Source organism: Vidua macroura, chromosome 2 (assembly GCF_024509145.1).
Source record: "Vidua macroura isolate BioBank_ID:100142 chromosome 2, ASM2450914v1, whole genome shotgun sequence".
NCBI lineage: Eukaryota > Metazoa > Chordata > Aves > Passeriformes > Viduidae > Vidua > Vidua macroura.
Genome location: NC_071572.1, coordinates 37,808,160 through 37,834,408, shown reverse-complemented (window position 1 = coordinate 37,834,408; position 26,249 = coordinate 37,808,160). Strand labels below are relative to the sequence as shown.

Below are 26,249 nucleotides of genomic sequence, written 5' to 3'. Positions count from 1 at the left end.
CCAGTCTAGAATAGCTTTGTAGGTGTTTCTTCAGCAAAAGACTGTTCTCACTCTTTGGAGTATTTGCCAGTTGACATTTTGCCTCAATGCAATGAATCAGTGTCCTGGGCATAGGTAGTGACACAGCATAGCTGTACTGCAAGAAGTAGTTTCTAACCTTAGGACAATTTTTGGATTTTTTTTTTTTTTTACACCCCTGTCTTTGCTGCTGCTTTTTCTTACTGTCAGTCTTCTTGTCAGTTCCTGGCATAGAGTTAGATCTAGGAGAGGTTGAATCAGTTGCAAACCTATAGCCAGGTTAATTGGTATTACAACTTTGAGTTCTGGTTAATGACAATAATTATTACAGGCTAAAATGAGCTACCCTGATTTGAATATAGTGGAGTTCTTAGTCAGAACAAAACAGTTAATTTCTTTGCTGCTCCCTTGTGTTTCATTCCTGAGTAGGGTTCCTTTGCTTGTTGATTCTCTGACTTGGTTTGTAAACATTGATAGCACTGTTTGTTCCTTTTTTGAGGAACAGAAAGATTTGGGGACAGAGTTTAACAGGGAAATATCATTATGTTTCTATTCTTCCCTGGATGTTTGCTGCCATTGAGAGAATAGTTAAACCTTCTTAGGTCTGTTGTCTGTTGGTTGGCTTTCTTTGACACATAAAATGTTAATCTAGCCTGTACTTACTTTTCTTTATTAATTTTTTGTAACCAGTGCCCTCTAGGGAATTCCTTCCACCTCCTCTTCCATTGCTTTTCCAACAGTTGACACCAACTGTAAAGTTTTGTTTGTCTGCTTCTTTCATATGAGTTTTTTCCACTTTCAGTCCTCTTGGTAGAATATATTTCCTACTGTCTGCCAAGTCATTGCTTGTAATTACTCATTAAGGCACAGTGACTGATGAAATTTTAGGTGCATTTAATGGAGTGTTGTGGTTGTATATATATAATCTTTGCTCAGCCCCACCCTGTCCTTTTTCCCTTTCTTTATTCCTATTGTGGCTTCTTATGTTTCATGATAGGTAAGTCAGTTCATTTTGCTTCTTGCAAATTTTTTTATTTTGTGAAGTGGCATTTGGAATTATTATTTACTAACATTAACTTGTACTTTTATGTGACAACTTTTTAGCAGTAGCAGCTAGTTTGGTTTTACTTGCTTTTCAGCACTGAGGTAAAAAAAATTGCTTGGAAGCTATTTTATTTGTGATGATGATGATCAGCTGTCCCGTGACCAAAGTGCTGAAGGACTTGTTCACCTCTTGTGGCTGCAGTAGCTGTCAGTTGGAGTCAGTGATTGTATGGCCTGACAAAAACATGCTAAAATGCATCTGGCTTTCCTTTTTCTTGTGTTGTGATTGTCATAGATAACTGCTGCTTCTCTACTTCTATTATAACTTGCATCAGTTGCCAGGATTATGCACATAGATTAATTTTAGTGTTCTCAGTTTACTAATATATCTGCTTTACAAAGTTAAACTAACATGTAAGTAGGATTTTAAAACTTCAAGCAGAAATGTATAAACAGCAAAGTAGTTTTTAATTTTAAACTACTAATTTGTTTTACAAATGCTTATAGGCAAGCCATAATAATTAAGGCAGGATTTGGGATTATTTTTTTAAACACAGTATAAAATATTTTTAATTGTATAAAAATTCTTTTTTTTTAATTTTAATGCAAAAGGTACTAGAATGTAACTTCTGTCTGTAATCAATTAATTACTTCAGGACTCTTCTGTTCACATAAGGAAATTGATCAAGGTCACTTGATTATTTTTTATTATAATTTTAAACTCAGAATTACAAGATTTGCAAAAGAAAACTGAGCCAAACTCTTGAGTTTCACTCTGGCCTTGCTGCTGGTGGGCAGTGTGCCGAAGAGTTCATGGCAGCAGGAGCCTCGTATCGGTTACTTGCACTAAATTACCGTGAAGCTGTCTGGATTGCTACTGTTAGGAATTGAGCCTTAGACCAGCTGAAACTCTGAGTTTCTTGTGTCTGACTGAGAGACTCTGATTTGTTGGTTCTGACAGTACAAACTCACATACATGTGTGGGCCTGCTAGGTTTCAGGTAGAAGGCAGAGAGCCATAGAACGTAGGAGTTGCATCTTGTCTTTCGGGCTAGGAAACAACTTCTAAAACTACCCAAGCTTGCTGCAGCATAAATCTGTGTTCTGGCCACCTGTTGCTGTATAACTTGCCTCCTTCAAGCAAGTCACCTTGGATTACATTTTCATTCTTGTTTCCTTGTACTTTGATCACTGAATAGTTGACTTTGAGTAGAGGCATACTGAAAAATGTCCAGTGCTGCTAATATCAGGATTGGCTTGCAGTTGCTTTAGTATTGGAGAAGCTCTTCTGTGTGAATTGTGGCCAGCATTGAAGACACTAATTACAAATGCTTGAAAAATGTATGGTTTAGTGCCTACACACTGTTCCCCAAGTAAATTTTCACTGCTGTGTAACTATTGTTTAGTTGATGTTTTACCAGATGAAGATACTCTAAAGATTTTCTCCAGTGAACTTGAATTTCTGTGAACAGAGTGTTGGTTTCTGTCATGAAAGTTCTTCCCTAGCAAGCCTATTCAAAAGCAGTATTTGTTACCTTCTGGGAAATTAAATTGCTGCTGTTTTTATGGTTGCTATGGCTTTAGAACATTTATTTTTAAGCTGTTTAAGCCTGTTTTCTTTGGGGGTGTTGCTTGTTATTTGTCTGAGTTGTTTTTTTTTTTGTTTGTTTGTTTGGTTTTTTTGGGTTTTTTTTTTGTTTTTGAGTTTCTAGGAGGTTGTTTTTTGGGTTGTATGGGTTTTGGTTGGGTTTTTGTTTGTTGTTTTGTTTTTTTAAGCCATGAATTTGAGACCATGGAAGTATCTATCCTTGTTTGCTGAGATGTGATAAGAACCTGAATCTTGTCCTTTTGGCAGCAGCAGAGTGACTCTTATGAAACAGTTTGAATGTGTCAGTAGCTTCCAGTAGCTGAATTCACAATTGCAGAACATTATTGGAACAAAACAACCTTCCATATATTATGTCTAACATCAAAATTATTGATAGAGAATAAAGGCAAAAATACCATATATTTAAATGGTAGAAAACAACAAATGTTGCTGCTTTTCTGAATATGAAGCTTTTTTCACTTCCAGTGTAGTTAATGTATAGGAAATACTAGGAAGATGATTGTTATCTTCTTTTTTAAATCTGTCTTTGATACAGAACTGTAAAAATATGTGTATATGATCAATTCATAGAGTCATAGAATGGTTTGGGCTGGAAGGGACCTTGAAAGGCCATCCAGTCCAACCTCCTTTCAAGGAGCAAGGACATCTTCAACTAGATCACATTGCTCAGAACCCCATCCAGCCTGACTTTGAATGTTTCCAGGGATGAGGCATCCACTGCCTCTCTGGGCAACCTGTTCCAGTGTTTCACTGGTCTTAGAGTGAAAAATTTCTTCCTTATAATTAGTCTAACAGTGTCCTTTAGTTTAAAGCCATTCTTCCTTGTCCTATCACTGCCTGTGTCATGTAAAAAGTTGCTTCCAGGTTTCTTATAGGCCCTCTTTAGATTCTGGGAGGCTGCTATAACATCTTTCCAGACTCCGTATAGAAGTATTAGGTGTATATAGCTGTAGCTACTAACAGTTCAAGTGGATTAAAACACAAAGCAGAATCTTTGAAACAGGAAAAATAGTAACTTGTGTCCCTTTTAGGGTCCTTTAAGCTCAGTTAAGAGATTCCAGTTTGTGAGAGCTTGTATTTCAGTACCTGCCATTTTCTTACTTGTGGACTCACTACTATAAAATTTGTCCAGAATGAAGGGTCACAAACAACACAGCAAATAATATGAAAACAAATAGTAATTCCTGCAAATACGTTTTTTGGAAATTTAGGCTTGGTTTTAAATTGCGGCTGGCTGTGCTTTGTTGATAGAATGTTTTTACTTTTTTCTCTTCTAAATCCTTACTAGAAATAAATGGATTTGTATAAACCAGAAAGAGAGACATGTTGGTCTTAGTTCTTTGAAAATTTATCTTGTGTTCAAGTTGTATTTTCTTCAGTTTAAGGTTGGGTGTCTGAAAAAGCTAGTTGATATTTTTAACAACAAAACTTTCCTGGTTTGTGTGCTAAAGGGTAATGAAGTACGTTTTCCAATTTTTTTGTGTTCATATTTTCAGATTACAACTGATGGGAAACCGAAGATAATTGATATAATTGACACTACAGGCAGTGGTGATGTAACTACATGTACCATTGCAGAACCTAAAGATGGAGAAATTATTGGTCTTTCTGGAAGAACTTTAAAAGTGAGTGTTTGGTGGTACAGAGACACCACTGGACATCATCATCTTTGGTTAACAGCAAATTAAGCATCTGTTTCGGTTTTTACAGAACTTTACTTCCTTTTAACCAGATGTTCTGGTTTAAACCCAGCTGGCAGCTAAGCACCATAGAGCTTCTCACTCAGCCTTCCCCTGACAATATGGGGAGAAGAGAATCAGAAGGGTGAAACTGAGAAAACTTACATGTTGAGATAAAGACGGTTTAATAGGTAAAACAAAAGCCTTGCATGCAAGCAAAGGAAAACAAGGGATCCATTCACCACTTCCCATGGGCAGGCAGGTGTTCAGCCATCTGCAGGAAAGCTGGGCTCCACACAAATGGTGACTTGAATATAAATGCCATCACTCTGAATAACTCCCCTTCTTCCTTCTTTCCCCAACTTTTATGCTGATCATGATGCCTGTGGTCAAGTGGGGGTCAGTTGTCCCAGCTATGTCCCCTCCCAAATCCTTGTGCATCTCCAGCCTGCTCACTGTTTGGGATGAGTGAGAGAAAAAGGTTTGACTCTGTGCAAGCACTTCCCAGCAACAGCTAAAACATCCCTGAGTTATTAAAGAGTGTCCAGTACAAATCCAAAACAGCCCCATATCAGCTACTGTGAAGAAAAATCACCCCTAGCCCAAGTGGAACCTGCTAACAAGATCCTACCCAAACCTAATGCTTCATTTGCTCATCTTCATGCAGATTGCTTAGTGGTTTTTGCACTTTTTATATGTCTTTATTTCTAATATGTTCTGTAGCTGAATAGGGGTTTGTACAGGGCTTTTTGCGGGGCTTGATAATAATTTAATTATTTGTTCAAAACAGTATCTGATACAGCTTTGGAAATTGGCTGAAGAAAATGTGCTAATATGCTTTAAAAATATCAGACACGGTATTGTCTTTAAAAGTGCTAACATTTTCCACATTTGTGTAAGCTACAAGAGGAATTGTGTTAAGCTCGTGGTGAATAGATTTAGAGACTGAAAAATCTCTGAAGACCTAGTTGTAGACTCACTGAATTCTCACTGTGCACAGAATAGAAATGCTGTAGGGTTTCCAGAAAGGACGTGAAATCTAGTAGAGGTCTTCGGTACACAGAACTGATGTTGCTAACATGTTCTTGATTTCCTGATTGGATTGATGATGTAATATGGGGGCATCACATCTTTGGATCTCTCCATGCTGTCAACTTTCTTCTTAATTTTGCACAGAAGGTGATTGTAATGCTGAATCTGTTGCTCTAGTGGATGAGCAGATCCTGATATACAGAGTCTAAATTGCATCAAGATGTGAAATTAGATGTTCAGATGTATGTCATGGCTTCCAACCATACTCGCTCATGTTAGGTTTCACTTATAGTACTATAATTTCCCCAGACCTCCGCCCAGCAAATCCAGTAAAGCTGGGGCTTTGTGTTTTGAAAGTAGACTATCAGAGCAACTAATGCTTAAAGATGTTCAATGGCAGGGTCACATGAACTGACACTGATTTTTTGGGAGCTGGATTGAAAATGCCATGTCATGTTGTTGGAACAGTGCAGTATGTACTGTTATGGAGACAGGGAATTGAATTGACAGTATTTGCAGGTTTGTTCTGCTAAGCTCTCTTACACAGTGTGGGGCTTTTTTGTTTAAGGAGTTCTTTTTATGCCATTAGTTAACCTATTTCTAAATGTACTTTTCTGTAGATTCCAGCAAACTGGGTAAATCCTTCAGGCAAATATCACATTGGCATAAAAAATGGCTATGATATCTATCCTAAAGCTCTTAAGGAGAGGATTCAGGTACGGGTTAATTATCTTTTCTTTCTGGCATATAGTCGTATTTTACATTTCTGTTTCTTAATTTTCTTAGAATACTATAGTATGTGATTTGCTAACATACTTAGACTGCTAACCAGCACTTGAACACTATTCTCTCTGATTTTTATTCATTCCATTTCTTTTATGATTTTTTCAGAGCAACAGGGGGTGGCTTAGAAATCCTCCTCACAGTGGTCCATTGAAGCAAGAAGTACATAAATTACTGTTACCCCCCCTTTTTTTTATTTTGTGGCAATTTATGCTTATTTATACTATTGTATGGAACTTTTTTAGCCTTTATCTCAAATCAGAATTTTCAAATTATCTTTATAGACTTCATACTTTGACATATATTTCTCAGTATGTTAGGGAACCTCTGTTTTATTTTGCAGAAAGAGCGCAAGGAAAAGCTCTGGGATCCTGTTCACAGGTTGGCTCTAGCAGAGGCCTGTAGGAAACAAGAAGAATTTGATGCTGCTCATAGCTCTCCCTCACAGGTTTGCTTTAAGTCTAAATTTATGAAATTGTTCTTTGCAATAGTTTGATACTGGTTGACAGGATTAAAGTGTTTCATTAGATGAGTGAAGGAAAGGTACTTCTGAGTATTTTGGCAGATAATTTACCAGTGTATCTTCTGATTAATTGTATAAGTCTTTATATGCATGGTTGGTTGGTTTGCTTAGTGTTGCTCACTTTTGAGAGTTGGTGTCAAATATGAAAATGGTATTACTTCAAAAAATTTATTGGGTATTTTCAGTAAGTTTTATTTTTAATTTGATGTGCTATGTTTTGAGGCCACCATCCTTTCTGTGTTCGAAGTTTGAATTTTCTAAACATTTTCTTTCTTTTGTAAACGATGTACTATTTCAATGAAGTACCAGAAATGCCTCAGATACTACTTTATCATTTAACAGTCTTTAAGAAAATAATGGCTTTAAATGTTACATTTACAGAAATTAGAAGTAGTTGTATATAATAGGCCAAAAATAAATAGTGCACTGTTGAAAGCCATTGAACTTCTAGATTTTTGTGACTCCTAGGATAGTCCAACATTCCTGAGAAGGTAGTGGAAAAAATGTATAGCACTAGAAAGAATATAGGATTACCTATCTTGTAATTTTTGAAATAATCTGAATTTATTTTTGCCTTATTAGGTAAATAAGCTAATAAAGGAAGAACTTCAAAATCAAGTGGAATTGTTGAATTCTTTTGAGAAAAAATACAGTGATCCGGGCCCAGTATATGATTGTGTAGTGTGGTATGACGGTGAGACCTGGAGGTAAATGACTAAACTTGTCTAAAATGTCTTGTTCTTTACATAAAACAGTAGCTTGCATCGAAGACTTTTTACCTTTTATATCTAACCTCTTTAGAGAGGTTTTAAGTATTTTTCACTTTAAAATAATCGTGCTGTATCAATTGAGTTTCTTGACAAAATTTGGTCTCAAATGAAGATGGGATAGAATAAAGTCTTACTGAAGACAGTGTGATATGAGTGAAAGTTTACAGGATTTTTCTTCTGAAGCAGAATAAAAGTGTTTTGACTATCTGTTGGTGATATGAATTAAACAAAACAGGTGTCTGTGCACAGACTTCAGGATGTAACGTGGCACATTTCTTTACTGATACTGTGCTTCATACAAAACAGTAAAACTTCAAATGTTTGTGTACCAGCACTGAACATCTACTTTTAGAAAAATTTATTCCTTGAACTTGCATAAATTTTCATACTCTTGCTTTTCAAATACAGATTTATTTGAATTTAGTAGTGTTTGAAAATCAGTTTATTTAGATAACTTCATAGTTTCTGAATCTTAAGTAAAAACAACCAAGTTTTAAAGTAGTTGCTTAAAGAACTATTTAAAGATACCATATACACAGAACCAAACTTCTTGAAGTCTTTTTGCTATGCTGAGCTGGAGAGGGTAGGTAACCAAAAGTTTGCAGCAGCTGGGACATTGCCTGTTTGTTTGGTTTTGTCAACAGAGCCTGCATAGATACCAGTGAGAGTGGTGATTTAACTAACTGTACAGTGCTGAGAACCTACAAAGAGGCTCAGGAATATGGATCTTTTGGGACATCTGAGATGTTGAATTATTCTGTGAATATATATGATGACGGAAACCTCCTTTCCATTGTGACAAGTGGAGGTAAATGAAAATAATCTTAAAAACATTTTGCTGCTAAGTAGGTATCATAAGAAGCATTGGGTCCTGTTTCTGATACTTGGGATGGCGTGAGGCAGCTGTCATAGTACAGCATTTGTTATTATGGCTTTTAAGATCAATACTCATATTTCCTGAACTAAATTTATAATGACAGCTCATTACCAAACGTGCTTGCATTTTTGTATGAAGTATTGTCAACTTTATGTACAAAAAGCATGTATACATAGAATGTGCATACTTAGGTATTCTTTAAGATGTACATGCATCTTAAAGCCTAAACTAAAGGGAACCTTCTTTTAAAAGACCTTTTTTGTTTTGTTTGTTAAATATAGTGTGATGATTGATTTGTAATTGCTCTCCTTTGTACTTTTATATTTTAAGAGTCTTAAATATAATATCCATGAACAAAATGGGTATTGATCTTAATTTAGGTTAATACAGACTTTTTTGGTTATGTCAGGTGTCACTATAGCTGTAGCTCCAACCACTCTGAACCTGTTTTAGAGGGTTCTTTAAATAATCATGGTTTGTTTTGGAAGCAAACAGAGTAGTTGGGATGGTATGGATGCATTTGCTTTGAAAAATGCTCCTAATTCCTCATGAAGCTATCCCATCTCAGCAGAGCTACATAAGCAGTCCAGGTTTCTAAGTAGATGGTAACTTTTCTGAGATGTTCCTTTCTATGTTTCTATGTAGTTCTGTTTTCCGTTCTTAATCCTTCCTACCTGAGTTGTCTCAGGTGTAGTATTCATAACTTTGAGTAGGAAGTGTTGAGCCTTCGAAGTAACTTTAGTTAGTGGAATTAAGTTAATTCTTTATCCGTCTCTTCCTGCTGCCTCCGTTCTCTCCTTAAAAAACTGTTTGCTTTGTTGAACCTCATACAATTAGCCTCAGCCAGATCCAGCCTGTCCAGATCCCTTTGTAGACCCTTCCTATCCTCCAGCTGATCAGCACTCCTGCCCAGCCTGTTGTTGTCTGCACAGTGACGGAGGATACTCTCAATCCCCTTGTCCAGATCATCAAAAAATATTAAACAGGGTTGGTTCCACTGCTGAGTCCTGGTGAACACTGTCACCCTTTTGGTATCAGCAGCACTGGTGACTGGCTACTGACTGGATTTATGTGCTTATAGCTCAATAAGTGAAAATTAACTGAGCTGTAGCATACTGAATTCTTACAAATGAAGACCACTAAAAATACATACTTTTCATTTGAACAGGAGCACATGGAACACATGTGGCTAGTATTGCAGCTGGATACTTTCCAGAAGAACCAGAACGAAATGGTGTGGCTCCTGGAGCTCAGATTCTTGCAATCAAGATTGGTGATACAAGACTAAGTACAATGGAAACTGGCACTGGTCTAATAAGAGCTGTGGGTATTTCACTGAATGATTAATCTCAGCAGTGTGTCTTAAGTGTAGAATATTGTGAAACTTCATGCCCTGCTTTTTTATAGGCTTATGGTTCTACAGTATTTCCTGCAAAAATACCAAAAATTAAAAAAACAATCAATCCACCCCCTAAAAAACCTTCAAGCAATAAATAACACAGCCAAAACTCCTAAAAACAACTAGAAATGTATTTTTAAGCATTTTGTAAGACTAGTGTTTTAATATAAAACAAAACTTACGTTGCATAGACCAGTTAGAGATTCTCCAGGCTAACAGATTTGCAGTGTCTGACTGGCTTGATGCATGACAGAAGTTACTTGCATACTTGCTTAAAGTTCTTTGTGTTATCAGTATATCTTTTTAGTTACTCAGATAACTAGAGAAGACACAGAAATCTAGAATAGAGACAAGTATCTACCTGTGTCACTGTATTTGTGTTAACTCTTTTTCTTAAGAGTGAGGAAAAAACACCATTCCTTTTAGTGATGAAAGACCAAGAGCTTTTCTGTATAATGAGTTGATAAGGAAAACATTTACTCAATAAAAGGATATGAAAATAGAGGACTACGTTTGTAGTCTGTAGGATATTTTGATGTAGCAACAGGATCAATAATTTTTTTGTAACTTTTTGGAGTTCAATCAAACCGCACAGGAAAGGAGAATTTTATGTTCTTGAGACAATACTAGTGCTGTCTGCAGTTTTCATTTAGGGTAATGTCTTGATTTATAGCTGGGAACGAGGCAAGAATAAGGCTTTTCAGGGAAGAGGTTTTTTTTAATTTTCTTAGTTCTTTGGGAAAACAGCACTTATCTGGCTGCAATAAATTGTTTTCTAGATTCAAGAGATTTATCTGTCTTTCTTAGATGTGTAGCAAATCAATTTAAGCAGGTGTTTTTTGTCATTCCTGAAGCAACACTTATTCTTTGACTAGCACATATTTTGACTTCCATTTCTACTTTATCAGATGATAGAAACAATAAAGTACAAATGTGATCTTGTCAACTACAGCTATGGAGAAGCAACACACTGGCCAAATTCTGGGTGAGTAGTACTGTGGTTAAAGTATTTTAATTTCACAGAGGTGGAATAGTATTTGTTGAGTTTTCTATAAGTCAACTAGTAGCTAAGAGTGAATCATCCAGGCTCACATGATTCTTAAGTTAGAAACTGTGCAGTATAAATTTTAAACGGGCTTTGAAAGAAATAAACCCATTGAAAATGCTTTTAATTTATAATATGTAAACAAATATATCATACACAGATTTATAACACATATACAAATAATATTTTAGCATAATAAAGAACTTTTATAGTTGCAACACCACATTATATGTGGGGTATTTTTTGAAGACCTAGGATCACTACATAGTTTTCACTGCTTTTTGAAACCAGCAGATATTTTTGTGGTCAGCTTCTGTACTGGAACCGCCTCTGCTAGGTGTGGGAAGCAGGCTGCATAAGCTTCCTTGTTTGGTGGATGGTCAAAGGTTGTACTAGAAATGGGAGCTTTGTCCTGTGGAAGAAAGCAATATTGTTGAGTAACTTATTCATTTCTTTCTCTTACTTCAGGAGAATTTGTGAAGTGATTAATGAAGCGGTGTGGAAGCACAATGTAATCTATGTTTCAAGTGCAGGAAATAATGGTCCTTGCCTTTCTACAGTTGGATGTCCTGGTGGAACTACATCTAGTGTAATAGGTAAATAATTCATTTAGAAGGTTTTTTTTGACAGTATTCAGCTTCTGTCTTTTCAAACTTTGTACTTTTGTTGCATGTTTGATTGCTGAACTAAGTCTAAAAACTGCCTGCTGGGCTACAAGGTTAATTCTGAGAGACGCGCTTGCTCTATGCTTAGGTATACAAATTTAGATTGTTATCTTCTTACAATTCAAAACCTTACATATGTAGAAAAGAAGTAGGAAGCAAATGGTCTTGATTTAATTTGGCTTTGTATAAAATCTGCAAAAGAAATCTTTGGTCTGAGTTATTTGAATATTTCAGGAATGCTTTTTCAACTGTAACTGTCTAAGCACACCACTTTGCTCCAACAAATAGCTGCTGGTAAATGAAACTTACGAAAATATGATTCTAAGTTGGATTCTAATAAGTCTTCTGGAAAGTATTGCAATGTATTTTGAATTGTCAGAACTACAGTTTTTTATCATCTGTCCTCATCAGATACTCTTATTTTTAAAGAAACAGATGTTTTTAATTTGGATAGAAAATAATCCCATGTTAGGATCTAGACAAGTCCTTGTAGGGGAGGAATTTTTCCAGCTGCAGTGCCACTGCTGTGCAAGTCTATTATTGTCATTAAAATTCTTTTTCTGATGGACTAATATATCGTTTTGATATTTTATTGAAAAATTGAGTTATAAGATTCAGCTAAATGTCTAGCATGCAGAGGTAACTTCCTTAGTCTTCATTTTTATATAAATCCTTTATTGCCTCACTACTGCATTACACAAGATTCTGATGCTTATTAAGTGTCAGAATTCTTATGCAAGGAGACCAGTGTGTAAGGAGACTAGCATGAAGCCTTGGAAGCTGGAGAGCTACTATTCCAGGGCAGCTAGTAGAATTAATGCTGATTACTTTCTGAAAGTTAATCTGCTATTAATTCAGTATTGAGACTTGGGGTTGGAACTGGAACTAACAAGCTCTTTTCAGGTCTGCAGTGGCTTTACTCTAACAGTGCATCTACTCTGTCAATTCAACTTTGTTGTATCACTCTAGAGACTGGATGATTATTCACTCTGCATGCCAAGTAGTTTGCTCCTGTCCTCCATCTGGAGTGAACCAGATAGTTTTTGTTTTTTGAGGGTAAAGCAAAATACAGCTGACAGGTTGGCTTAGTTCACACAGACAGACATGGACCTTGCCAAATTTGTCAGCTTGGTATGGTAGTTTTGTACCACAGTGGTAGTGCTTGTGCTGTAAACAAAATCATAGTTGCAGTGTGCATCCTTGGCATTCTCTTCTACAAATGCTGTTTTATCGGGCTTTGATGTAGGCATTTACATACTCTCTGCACTTGAAACTGATACCCAGTAAAGACTGTCTCCTGACTGTCTCAGTCTCCTGACTGAGATGTGTGGATGTGGGCATTTGCTCCAGGGAGTGTAGCTGGGAGCCACGTGAACATGAAGCAGTTCACATGGATTGCTCTGACATGCAGTTGTTGTAGTTTGTGGCAGAGCAGTGTAAACAGAGGAAAGGAGCGCAGGAGAGAGAGAAGACATGTACAAGTTACCTGTTGTGAAAGAAGTGTAGAAGGTTATATTCCAGCTGAATAAAAGTGAAACTTGGAAGTTTGCATGATATTTTACTATTATACAGTGTGCCCATTAGCATTGTTACTGCATAGCATAATGCTTTACACTTGCTTTGCAATAATATCTGGATTTAATGAGATGGAAAATGTGTATTACCATTTTAAATGTCAAGCAAAAATTCTTCTCATAAAGAATTTAAACTACAGAAGAATTTTGCTTTAGTTCTTAGTAAAACTTCATATTACATCTAAAACGTTTGAATGTTTTTTGCAGGTGTTGGTGCCTATGTGTCACCTGACATGATGGTTGCTGAATACTCTTTGAGAGAAAAACTGCCAGCAAATCAGTACACTTGGTCATCCAGAGGGCCTAGGTAGGTTATATATGAAGAACAATTGATTACTTAGGGGTTCAGGTGATAAAACTCAAAATCTAAAATTGGTCACTAATACCAAAATGAAAGTATTTCTTTCCTGTGGAAAGAGCATAACTAGCCTGCTCTTCTGGTAACACCTTTGTATGTTGGGATCTAGAACTGCTGGAGGAGAGGGAATAGCATGGAACTGCCTCAGCACAGCCTGTATTTTCCAGAAAAGTATTTGGGTGCAGATCTTATCAAAGATTATAAAAGTTACTGAAAGGTTGTTCGGAAATTTGTTTGGATTTTTTTAATTTACTTTTTTCTATAGCATTTATTTCATAGGGTTAGTGCAGTGAAGTTAAATGTGCTATAAGTGATGAAGATTAAAATAAATACTGTTACTGCAGTGGTGTTACTTCTGGATTCAGTGACATTGCTGTGATGGCATAACTTACTCAGGGCTTTTGTTTTGAGTTCAGTAGAGGTGTGAGTAGGCAGAAAAAAATTTTACCTTTTCTGAAATATGTGTGTGAAAGAAATTTTAAGGGCAATGTAAACTCCAATTTTTATTTAATTTCTCAGAAGTAACTGATAGTAATGTGATAGACAAACAAAGGAAAAAAATAGTAACATCTCTTCTTGCGTTCTTGCCTGTGTTCAGACTCGGAATTGTTCTCTAGCTGTTATGGTGTTTGTATGTTTATAGGCATTATATTGTTTCAAGAATCTTATTATGAAGGATTGTCATGTTTTGTATAGGGAAAAGAGAAATGTGCTCTCTTCCTTCAGCTGAGAAAGGGAGATTGATTTGTAATTAATTTTGATAGACATACACACACACACACACAGAGATCACTTTTTGTGTGCTTAGTCGCTGTGCCCTGTAAAATAGTCAGCTGAAAGGCCAAGTCTGGCCAAAGGAGGATTCTCCTTGTTTAGGGTGCAATATGCAGGTGACTGGAGAGTTCCTAAAGTTTGCTAGAGCAGTCTCGATGCAGGGATCAATCGGTCCCAGAAAGCAGTAGAGGCTCTCAGGCAGATGTGCTGTGCACTGCTTGTCCAGAGGTGTTGGGCTGCAAAACCTTTTTATGGGTTTATATGAGGCTGTCATAAAATATGTCCAAATGTCACATTGCAGTATCGTGCTTGGAATATTCTGATTTCAGACAGATTTTACACATATGAAGCTCTTAGTGTGGGATATGAATACACTAAAATATCCTGCCTCTTTACAGAACGGAATAGCTCGGGCACAGGGCTGTCCTTATCCAAACAGTGCAATTTTTGTCTATCCAGAGCAAGAAAGATGGAGCATATCTGGCTCATGGAGTTGAAAACTAGATGCTACTCTTAACTGTGCCATAGGCACACAGTTGCTCTGTTCTTAAATATGCTTGTGGGGTTTAGGGATCAGGCCCAGCTGATCCTGTCTTACCTCTTGACATTACTTTTTATATGTTCCCCCTTGCCCTCTTGTCTCAAGCTTGTAAAGTCAAAACTTGACCTGGTAGTGAACTGTCAGCTTGCAAAAGTAGAAGTCTAGGTTTTGGATATTTTCTAGCCTTCCTTCCCCTTTTACTATTTTTCTTTAGAAGTAATAGCCATTGAATAGGCTACATGGAATATTTATTTATTTATTGAAGTGTTTAATAGGTTGGTTTGTGTGCATTTTGTAATTCAAATCCCAGAAAGTATTCTGCTGGCTAAACTCAAGCCTGGTGGAGAATATTGAAGGCATGAAAATTTAGAAACCTCTCACTGTAAAACAGGCACAGCTGATGACTAATGTGACATTTTAAATTGTTAGTTGGTGGCATACTTATTCTTGGGTTTAATGGGTTAATGGATTTAGTGAAATAAAAAGTAGTGAGAATTCTCTAAAGCGAATTCTTTTTTAAAAAAGTACTGACAACTTTATCTTAAATTGTGCAAAAAAAAAAAAAAAAAAGTTGGTGTTTTAACCATTGTTTTTTAATGCTAGCACTGATGGAGCCCTTGGAGTAAGTATCAGTGCCCCAGGAGGTGCTATTGCTTCTGTTCCAAACTGGACTCTGCGAGGAACGCAACTCATGAATGGCACATCCATGTCTTCTCCCAATGCATGTGGAGGCATTGCATTAGTATTGTCAGGTAAGTGCTACAACGTTAAACATAGATGCATCATCTAAAAGAGGTTAGATACGTCTTCCTCTTAAAAAAAATGCTGTCACTTTCAAATATTTTGTTGTATCCAGTAACACTCTTATTTTTAATTTTAGGACTCAAAGCTAATAATGTTCATTACACTGTTCATTCTGTCAGAAGAGCATTGGAAAATACTGCAGTGAAAGCTGAAAACATAGAAGTATTTGCACAAGGACATGGTATTATTCAGGTACTTGAAAGTAAAAAAAAAACCCACTATAATATAAATAACTGCTGGTGAAAAACTAACCCACAAAACAGCTTTTGAGGTGATCTAACTCAGTTTGTTCCATGCTACTTGATTCTCAAATCTCACTGGGGGAGAGGAAAGGAATGTAGTGGGAGGGGAGGAGGAATGAGAAGGTTCTTCCAGTTTCAGCATGCAGTTACTGTAAAATAAATGTGATAACTGGACACATTCTTAGGCTGATCAAAAAGATACATGGACATAAAAATAGGATGTAGGTTTTTATCACCCGCATGTCCTAATGTTAAAAAAAAATTTTAAGTTAACTTGTTCTGTCCAGACAAAAGTTGGGATTGTAAGTTCTGGGCAGTGAAAACAGCTGGTACAGCTGCAGTTGTACAGTGACTTTGCTGCAGGCCTGCACTAAACAGTGTGAGTGCTCATTGTTTCCTATGGACTTCAGAGTAGTTTGGAAATCTGTGACCCGATCCTCTGTATGATTAAGGCATACTGAGTGTCTCCCTATGCATAAGCTTATGTTCTTACAGAGCTGGACTTGGTTTTTGCCTACAGTCACTCCTGCCCTAGTCTAATAGAAGTACTAAGATTTTTCTCCTTTGCTTCAAAATGCCAGATATTAAATGCTTAGCCCAAAATTCATGTTCTGGAGATGCTAGAACCTAGTAGGCAATGCCTGTTAAGCACGTCTGTAATGTTAAGTTTGATAGAGAAGGCAGCAGTGGTGGTAGCCATATCAAATAAAAAATGAAATGCACTGATCATACTTGATGTTTTAGTAGCTTGTGATTAAATCATGTGTTAAAATGTGACTATAATTGATCTTGGAGATGAGGTATTGTATGTCCTCTTGTCTCAAAGGAGAGTGCCCTAATCTTCACTGCTGAAGGTACCTTGCTGTCATGTAGAAGAGAATTTAAGATTTTTGTAGTCAGTAAAATAGCAAATGAGGTAGAAAGGCTGTCTTTTTAAAACAAGAAGGTGAATTTGCTATGTGAATTTATTGCGACAGTTCATGTACTTAAACCCAGAGCTGGATTTCATAACCTGATTCTTTTACTTCATATCAATATATAAGACTTGTATGGGTGTTCCATTGCCTGTGTCTTTTGAATTGCTCAACTTCTTACTGTATAAGAGTTTTAAATGTTTTAACACCTCTGTTTTCATAGGTGTTGCTCCACCTAGGAAAAAGTCACCTAAATTGGAATAGTAGTTTAGGCCCTGAAGTCCTCTTCTTCAAAGTCATGTCTGAATAGGAATCTTTTTATGGATTCTGAATGCTATGCTAATTACCAAACTACATTATAAAGCATACTAAGCAAGTGGTAAAGTCTATTAAAATGACTGTGATAGAAGAGACTTGGCCTTGTTTGCTTTTTCAAGTGTTCTTGGCTTTCTGGTCTCTGTGGCCATTGCAGACTGCAAAAATTGCCTCATTTTCTGTACTGGGTATTGTGCAATCACATGTTCCTCAGGTAGCATGTGAGGTACTTCACTGTTTGTGGCTGTGCTTGCTAAACATTTCATATTGAAGAGCATATGCATAAATTGCTATTAAGTTGAAATTTGTTAATTTTGAACTTGCTCCTTCTAACAGGTTGATAAAGCCTATGACTACCTCATTCAGAATTCATCATTCACAAGTAACATTGGCTTCACAGTTACTGTCGGCAGCAACCGTGGAATCTACCTCAGAGATCCAGCCCAGATAGTGGCACCATCTGATCATGGAGTTGGCATAGAACCTGTCTTTCCTGAGAATACAGGTAGGAAAGAGCTTTTGTAGGTGGAGATGCAGAGAAATACAAATGTCAACTTGAAACAAAAAGCTGTGATAATAATAACTTGTGCAGATGAAAATAAACCTTTCCACAAACCCTCTTGCCTTGCTTTATTTAATAAAAATTGGAACTCACTGAGAGACTGATTTATGTTGTAATCAAAAAGGGAGCCATGTGAGAACTTGTTACTGAGTTTATTCCTTTCCTAAAACCAGTGGTCATCAAGAAGGTTGATGAGGGATGAGTTTATTTAGGGGCAGAAAGGATGTGAATGGGGGCAGGTTACTGACTCTGGATAACTTAATTGCTTGACAGTTTACATTGCAATCGGTGCATTTTAAATTTAACATGTGGCACAAAGTAATTGTTCACTAGACTTCTGCAGGAAATAAGCAATCTAAAAACAGTTAGACATTTGCAGTGGATGACTGGCTCATAGATGTTTCCCTAGTTTTCCCTGGTACCTGTTTTGCCTAGTTATTTCTGTGCTCTGTCTGGTGTCTTCAACAAGATTGAAGATTGTAAATATGAGTTTAGGGAGGCTGATTGCTCAGTTTGTCTGTTAAAGCTCACTTCGAGCTTTTATTTCTTCTGCTGGTACTTATAATAGAGTGTTCTTTTCTCTGCTTAATCTAGATGTGATGAAATGTCTGAAAATTAAGATAAGCTTAATTAGGACTAAAACAAAAAAAAAATTTCAAGGCGTCATTAATCTTTTGAGCAGGAGGAAGCTGCTAATAACTAAAACATTTCAACTGCTCTGGATGCTTTTCTGGAAGCTGGGCCTTAATGCATATAATTTTTGGCGTAAAAGCTAATTTACAGAATCTGCCAGACTGACTATTTGCAAAATCTGACTAGATTATCATAGTCATTTTAATAGACTTTACCTCTTGCTTAGTATGCTTTATAATGTAGTTTTGGTAATTAGCATAGCATTCAGAATCAATGTGATTGCTTTTTATTGTATTTCTCTGCATTAGGCAACACTTTATCTGTAGAAGGAAGTTTATACCTGCTTCCAGACTATGTTGTGGGTAACTGAAGCCTTGCTTACCAGCCTACCTTTGACTTGTCAGGTTTGACTGTTTCAGGGGAGAGGAATTTCAAAGCTGGATACCTCCTTTATTTTATTGCCTACTGCTGCTATTCTTTTTTTGTCAAGTTAAAAGAATATAGAACACTCCCTTTGTGCAGAATCTTGAGATCCAGGGGTCTTAAGGAATTGATTCCTATTATATTTTCTCAATATGTGTATTTTAATGGCAAATACTGTTACAGTGGACTATGCGCACATGTTTGTGTTATTGAATTGTTTTTTATAATTTGTTTCCTGACAGAAAACACTGAAAGAATATCTCTCCAGCTTCATTTAGCTTTAACTTCAAACGCACCATGGGTCCAATGTCCTAGTCATTTAGAACTCATGAACCAGTGTCGACACATAAATATTCGTGTGGATCCACGTGGCCTAAGTGGAGGAGTACATTATACAGAGGTATGGAAGTACTGGTGTTCTGAGCAAGATTTTGTGCCCTTGTGTGTCCTTATGGGGTCTCTAATCAACTTTTTATAGAAATAGTATTTAAGGAAATAAAATCTTTGAGCTTTACAGACCAGAAAGTAGTGCCACAGTGTATTTCTGTCTATAAAGACTGAAGCCAGGGTTCAGCGATAGTTGGGCTATACAATGTTGTATAGTGCATGCGTCTGGAACTTTGAGTATCTGTGTTTGAAAAATAAGAGCATATAGAAAATATAAGCCAAATAAATAACCATTAAGTTTTTTTCCTCTGGTGAAATGAGTCAAAATGGGGAAATATCTTTTTTTCTCTTCAGTGATTGTTAGTGTTTTACTGTTTCTAGGGTGACATTGCACAAATGACCTTTTCTCCTCAATGACAACTACAAAGATTCAAAATACTTTGCAACTGGTTTAAGTTGAATGTTGTCTTCTATAGTTTGATTTTGACCAAAGATTTTGAGTTGTTGTATTTTATTTTGTTAGGTGTGTGGATATGATACAGCAATGCCTAATGCAGGCCCTTTGTTCAGAGTTCCAATCACTGTTGTTATACCGACAAGGTGAGTAAATCCAGAACTCTTGAGAGTTCCTGAACTTTCTGCAAACACCTGAAAAGATTGTTACAGCAGGCCTGTGCAGTTGTGACATTTTTTATAGTTTTGGTCATGACAGCAGTGTGTCCTGGTGGGCTTAGCCACAATGGCAGCAGCTTCCTGGTCCATGAACATACAGATGCCTTCTGGCTTGTTGACCAGTACTGTTCATATGTGTAGGTCAGCTGGAGTTTGGTTTTTCATTTCTGCCTGGTGAAGTAGAGTACATAGAGCTAGAGGGCATTATTTGGCCATTGTGTACATTGGGATAAGCTTTGATCATGACTTCAATACAGTGAGTTTAGAGTTGGTATTGCACCCATCATTGGTTTAAACATAAGACTTAAATGATGTTGATAAGGAAGGAGAGTATTTTATTAAACCTCTTCGGTGGACAATCTACCCTCAGGGGGAAAGACAAAGTAACTGTTCCCTAACTTGTTTATGGAAATATTGCTACTTTCATACCTTAGCTCACTTCAGTGGCAATACACTTGGCCAGGAAAAGCAGATCCACTGAAAATGAGGATTTTGTGATACTTCTGTTTAGGCACTGTAATTTTGGGGAAGGTGTTTACATAGTGTGGTGGAGCTGACATTTTAAATCTTTTAGATACACTGTGCTGTCAGATTCTATATTAGTAGGATTAATATAATTGGTGTTAAAGACTAAATAACCTCATTGTACACATTTTAGAGTATTTTTTGCATTTAAAAATGCTTCAAAAATTGGCTTTGCAGCTTGTTTGACTAATATTTGTGTTTTACTTTTGACATACAGAGTAGATGAATCATCAAGCTATGACCTGACATACACAGATGTTCATTTTAAACCTGGTCAGATCCGAAGGCACTTTATTGATGTTCCCCAGGGAGCTACGTGGGCTGGTAAGGAAAATAACCACATTAACTAAATAACAAATTGCATCTGTCAGACTTGACAAAGTTTGTTTTAAATAATTTTGAGTTCTGCCTGAATAAATATTGATGGTTTTGGCCCATGAATATGTAAATATTTGTTTGATTTTTAAGCTGCTTCGATGAGTGATTTTGAGTTACTGCACGGTTTTTGGGACAGTAGGATCTTGATTCTAAGTCTTAAAGAAACCAGCCAATAACAATCTGCAGTGGTTGCATATACCTGGAGGAAGGCCACTTGTTTATGGAAAAGTATCACTGTCTGAGGCTTGCATAGTTTTTAAGGTGTTTGAATGTAGTGTAGAAAGTCATAATTGAAGAAATGTGATTTTTCACAATGGGTAAAAAGCTCATAATTTTGCAAGAAGGAGAAAAAGGGTGTTTTTTCCTTGTCTTTCTTTGTGAGATTACTAAACAATAGTCCTTTCAAAAATCTTTCATTCAGACTGAAGTTAGTGATAAAACTCTTAATTTGCAATTCAGCAGTCTGACCTAGTACAGATGTATCATCTGTATATCTGATTAATTTTGACCATTTAATTGAGATGTATTTCTCTGTAACCATCTCTGTAACCATAATTTCTCTGAATTTAGCTGGTTTTCCTTTAACCTGAAGGGGCGTTTGAAATTAACTGATGTATAAGCATTTTTCACATGGGGAGCAACTTAGAGTACTGCATAACTTCTTAAATGACTAATTGCTTGTGAAAGTAGTGTTTCTCTGGTGCATCTCTGCTTTTCTTCTAAAATTCTTCTGTCTTCAGACTAAATTTCTTTTTTTTTAATCTAGAAGTGACAGTGTGTTCATGTTCAGCTGATGTGACCGCCAAGTTTGTGCTTCATGCTGTTCAGCTTGTGAAACAAAAAGCATACAGAAGTCACGAGTTCTACAAATTTTCATCCTTACCAGAAAAAGGCTCAGTGATTGAAGCATTTCCTGTTTTAGTAAGTTTCCTTAGGGTGGGCTAAATAAAATAATCTATCAGTGCAGTATAACATAACTTATTTGGGATTTTTTTTTCCTTAGAAAAACCCCAAACTTAAGACTTTGTGCGTTTGTTACAGTAGTCAATGCATCTGATTTTCAGTTTTGAAAAGATCTCTAATAGCTTGGTAATATTTCTGAGCTATTTAATAATATAATACATGTTAATCTCTGCAATTTGTTTTTGCTTGTTTATACAGAGCAGTTTGTTTCCCTTTCAAATAGGAGCTACGCCTTGTTGCATAATTCAGCATATTTTGCTGAATTTGTTAATGCCGTAGTCTGGGATATTTTAATCTTGAAGCTGGGGTAACTGACTGGCTCACATTCATACAGTAATCTTAGCTTGGATAATGCTAGCTCAAGAGTCCAAAACAGTCAGGGAATGAACTAGCAGTTCAGGGGTGTAAATAACAGAGCCTCCTTCTCAAGTTTGTCCCCTGCTTTGCTCAGTTTAGTTGTATAGCTCTAATACCAAAGAGTAGTTATAATTTCTGTACAATTCATTCCCTTACCCTCTGTGGAAATATCAGGTGGGGGACCATAAGCTATGTTGGTCCCAGTGACACATTATTTTGTTGTGTTATTTAAAAACTGAAATAAGAAAAACCCAGAAAACCCCACCAATCAGGCAAAAACAAAGCTAACCCAAACCTCTTAAGTTTTGTGTCATCTTACTTAGGGAGAGAGTGAGATCTCTTTTTCTAATACATTAAACTGATCTGTGAACTAATCTGTCTGCCTAGTTTGAGGGTTAAGAATGGAAGACAGAACATTTAAAAGCAGTACCTTTCTGTGTAGGGTATATCTCAGCACGCCTTGTTTTGAAGCATTTGTCAGTCGTGCTGTTTTGTTGGAATTGTCTTATGTTTTCTGAACCAAATATAATGTCTGACTTGGTAGTGTAAAAATCTGTACAACTGAAGTAAACTGGACATAAGAAGTCTTTTATGAGTTGTACTCCAGTCTTTTTTTTTTTTTTGGTTGGGTTTAGGGAGGCTGGGGTCAATAGAAGAGGAAGATGGGAGCTGGAGTCTAACTTTGTGCTTTTGTTACCCAGGCTGGAAAAACCATTGAATTTTGTGTTGCTCGGTGGTGGGCAAGCCTTAGTGATGTTAGCATTAATTACACAATTTCTTTCCATGGTGTACTTTGTGGTGCTCCTCAGCTAAACATGGTAAGTTTTCCAGAGTGCTTATATTGAATTATTGTGAAATCCTATGGTTTCTCAGAAAAAAGCAGCTTTTCTTCCTTATTACTTGAATTTAGAAACAATGAAAGTACTTTTGTACATGAGACTTCCATGTTCTCTCTTAAAAATTGTTAAATTGGAGTTCAGTCCCAGAGAAATGCCAGTTACCATTATTTATTAATTTTTTCTATGCCTTTTCATTATAAACCAGTAGTGAAAAAATAAAGGAAAAAAAAAAACCCAAACAAAAAACCTAAACTCAACACCAGGACATAAAACAGACTAAAAGGCTAAAAATATAAATATGCTTATGGTACCAAGTGTTTTATGTAAATAAACTTTGCTGGGACCACTGTTCTTTTACTTAAATATCTAGACTACCATTGCTAAAACAACAACACTGTGAATACCATATTCAGAGTAAAATTTCCTTAACATTTATTTTCTCTTCAGTGTTCTGTTGAGATGTGGTGATTGGCTTGAGATTAATCATTTAGGGCAGTTGAAGGTACAGTAGGTGGGACGGTGTCATGATTCCTAATGGTGTGTGATACTAAAGGATTGAAAAAGTTGCTTAAAATGTTAGTGTGATGTCTACAGTACTTTGTCTTGGTCCTGTGTTCGTTGCTGTCCTATGCAACCTGGTTTGGTTTGACACTGCCTCCCTCAGGAGAGAGCTCTTTGAGAGCTGGTACCTACATGAAGCAGCAGCATGCTAATCTGTCTCGGTTCATATCTGTTTCTCAGCTAAAGGCCAGAACAAATTACAGCTCTCCCGTGGGTGAATTTGGATGTATTCAGGCTCTAAGAGCTCAATAAACTGAGGAAGAAAGAGTGGGTAGTGTGCTAAGGTACCAGGTCTTGAACTGGTAGAACAGAAAAAGAGCTGTTGGTGATGGTGTGCACAGAAGCTGCCCCCAGCCCAGCAGGATTATACCAAATGGACAGTGAAAAATAAGAGAATACAAAGAGTCTTGCCCTTCCTTTTTGAGCACCAGAAATTTCATAAAATAAAATTCAATAGTGCTTATATACTAGTGTCTTTGTCATGGGATACTGCTAGAAATAAACTTTTTGAATTATTTTGCCCATCACCAAGTCTGTGTATGCAGTATTGTTTCTCTTGTGCAGAATTAATCTATTCTGTAATAATAGTCCTAGGAAGCACGATAGAATACTTGTTTTAACATTCTGTATTGTATACATTGAATTACATATTGAAAGTAAATCATCCTAAATGCACAAACAAATGCAGTCCTGCCTGTAGTATGACTTACCAGTTCTGTACTAATTATTTAAATTAGGAAGGGAAAGAATGAGCAACTAGAGCTTAAGTTTTATTTATATAAATTTTGCAAGTGCCAGTATTATCTGCTGTTGTAAAATGGAGATGCACTTGTGACACTTTCAAAATTACACAGTATTACTTGTTAAAGTATAAATAATTGCAGCTTACGTTGTATTTTTGAGGGTTGTAATAGGTGGTCCCCATGTGATGCTGTAACTGCACAGAAGCATAATTGTTCTACACTCTTCTTCTAGCACGCTTCAGAAGGCATCGTACGGTTTGATGTTCAATCCCTGTTGAAATACGAAGATATTGCTCCATGCATAAACCTGAAAAGCTGGGTTCAAACGCTCAGGTAGAGTTTCTGGGGAACTGTTTTGGAAGACTGGGAAAACTGCTCATATGTAGAGTTAAAACAGTAACACATTAGTAGTGAAATTCAGGATTACAAAAATATTGCTGTTAAATTCAAACTAGCTTTTTAAGCATCAATTAATTTGTCAGCATTCTCTTCTTTTTGGTGACTTTTTCAAGACAAATTACTTTCCTTAAGCTAATTTGAAAGAAGAAAAATTTACAAAAATATTCCACTGCTTCCAGACACTTAGAGGTAAAAGGTACTTTAATATCTAAAGAAAAAAATTGTAGAGATACTGGAGTTATTATGGGCTACTGTTTGTTGTTTTGATTTTTTTTGTTGTTGTTGTTGTTATTTTGGCTGGCTTTTTTTTTTTTTTTTCTCCCCCTAAACCTGCTTGAGATCCTGCCAAATTTTGGCCTGGGAAAACTGTCCTCTCTCTCTTGCTTGATTTAAAGTGTTTTTGTAGAATCTGGTGCAGATTTTTTGGGGGAAAGGTGTGTTTACCTTGTTAGTTTAACACATGCTGATTAGGGGAAAGAACTTTGCTGGAAAAATTCTAAACAGTGCATCAGTGATTAAAGCTGGTCACTTCAGAAGGATAAAGAAATGCCATGTGGGTCAAATGGTACTTTTGAGAGGTGGGACAATTTCACAGTGGTCAGTAATCCAAAGTTTTTTATTATTTGGGCCTGTGAGTGGAGACTTTGGGTTCTGTCTGGTGCTTTTGGTTACTTGTAACTGGAATTGACTAATTGGAATTGCCAGGAGTTTAATGAACATATCACCTAATGTTAGATTCAGAAATAATCCATTTGAAGTGCCATAATAAAACAGTCCCTTAATATCTGCCTCGTTCTTAGTTGGAAAAATGGACATGCTCTTTATTCCTCGTAAGGCACTCATCTGACAGTAAATGTGTCTCTTGAATGAACTTACGAGTCATGACACAGAGAATTACTGAATGACTTTTCATTCTGTCTCTTATTTCAAATGCTTAGAGGCAGGATGAATGTTAGGGAGGAATATCATATCATGTGTGGTATTACTCAGTTCTTAAGTCTTCTTTCAGTAGTCTATCCAGTGTCTGCCAGACTAGGAAACCTGGATTAAACAGACTTGTGGTCTGATGCAGCACCCATATCTTACTGGGTGACTGCTCTGTGCCCTTGACAATGAAAGAACTGGCAGAACCTTAGAGACAAATTCTGATCAAGTAGTTAGAGTTATCTGATTTAATGAATGAAAGGAAAACTTAAATGATGCCAGACCACCCTGATTCTGCTGTTCTTTATTTCTGAAGCTTAGATTTTTTTCTATAACTATTACTTTGTTTATATTCTTTGATATTTGAGGTCTAAAATGTTTGGCTACCCTGAACTTTGGCTGCTTTTCCCAACTGTGTCTGAGTTGACATACACATTCTGTAGTGTACATTCTTCTGTGTTACTACTCAGATTACTGTAAGGCTTCTTACATTCTCTGAAGATACAACCTTCTATAACAAGGAATTATCAATCGTTGTGTCTTCTAATTGCAGCGCCATTAATCTTCCAGTTATGAATACAAGTGTTGATTTCAGCATGGATACTAGAAATGTGACCTGATTTTTTTTTTTCCTTAAACTTTTAATGGCCTTTAATTTTGAGCATTTAGACATGCTTACTACGTTGTCTTTTTTTTTTTTTTTTTTTTTTTTTTTTGGCAGTGTCTGTAGTGTCACTAAACCTTGTTTTTGGACTGACATTAATTTTAACTGAGGAATTTATGCTGCTTGGATAGTTACAATATATGAGATGTTATGGCATGGGCTGAATTCAGTTGTATCTCAGAACATGCTTCTACTTAAGCAAGACAAATTTTGATAGAGGATACATGTTTCTCAAGAGAACCTTTTGTTGTTTA

General features: G+C 36.4%; 1 protein-coding gene across 2 annotated transcripts in view; it reads left to right on the top strand.

Annotated features, from left to right (window-relative positions):
* The window catches only part of TPP2 (tripeptidyl peptidase 2), a 52,108-nt gene that overhangs the window by 1,946 nt on the left and 23,913 nt on the right, over positions 1–26,249 (top strand). For both annotated transcript variants that reach the window (XM_053970295.1, XM_053970294.1), the window contains exons 2-19: positions 4,167–4,295; positions 6,002–6,097; positions 6,508–6,612; positions 7,270–7,394; positions 8,102–8,265; positions 9,503–9,657; positions 10,642–10,718; positions 11,247–11,374; positions 13,225–13,324; positions 15,294–15,442; positions 15,571–15,686; positions 17,302–17,470; positions 18,826–18,983; positions 19,494–19,570; positions 20,385–20,491; positions 21,312–21,466; positions 22,567–22,683; positions 24,241–24,341. In XM_053970295.1, the coding sequence (XP_053826270.1) occupies positions 4,167–4,295; positions 6,002–6,097; positions 6,508–6,612; positions 7,270–7,394; positions 8,102–8,265; positions 9,503–9,657; positions 10,642–10,718; positions 11,247–11,374; positions 13,225–13,324; positions 15,294–15,442; positions 15,571–15,686; positions 17,302–17,470; positions 18,826–18,983; positions 19,494–19,570; positions 20,385–20,491; positions 21,312–21,466; positions 22,567–22,683; positions 24,241–24,341 (2,228 nt within the window). The remainder of the gene's footprint in view (positions 1–4,166; positions 4,296–6,001; positions 6,098–6,507; positions 6,613–7,269; positions 7,395–8,101; positions 8,266–9,502; positions 9,658–10,641; positions 10,719–11,246; positions 11,375–13,224; positions 13,325–15,293; positions 15,443–15,570; positions 15,687–17,301; positions 17,471–18,825; positions 18,984–19,493; positions 19,571–20,384; positions 20,492–21,311; positions 21,467–22,566; positions 22,684–24,240; positions 24,342–26,249) is intronic.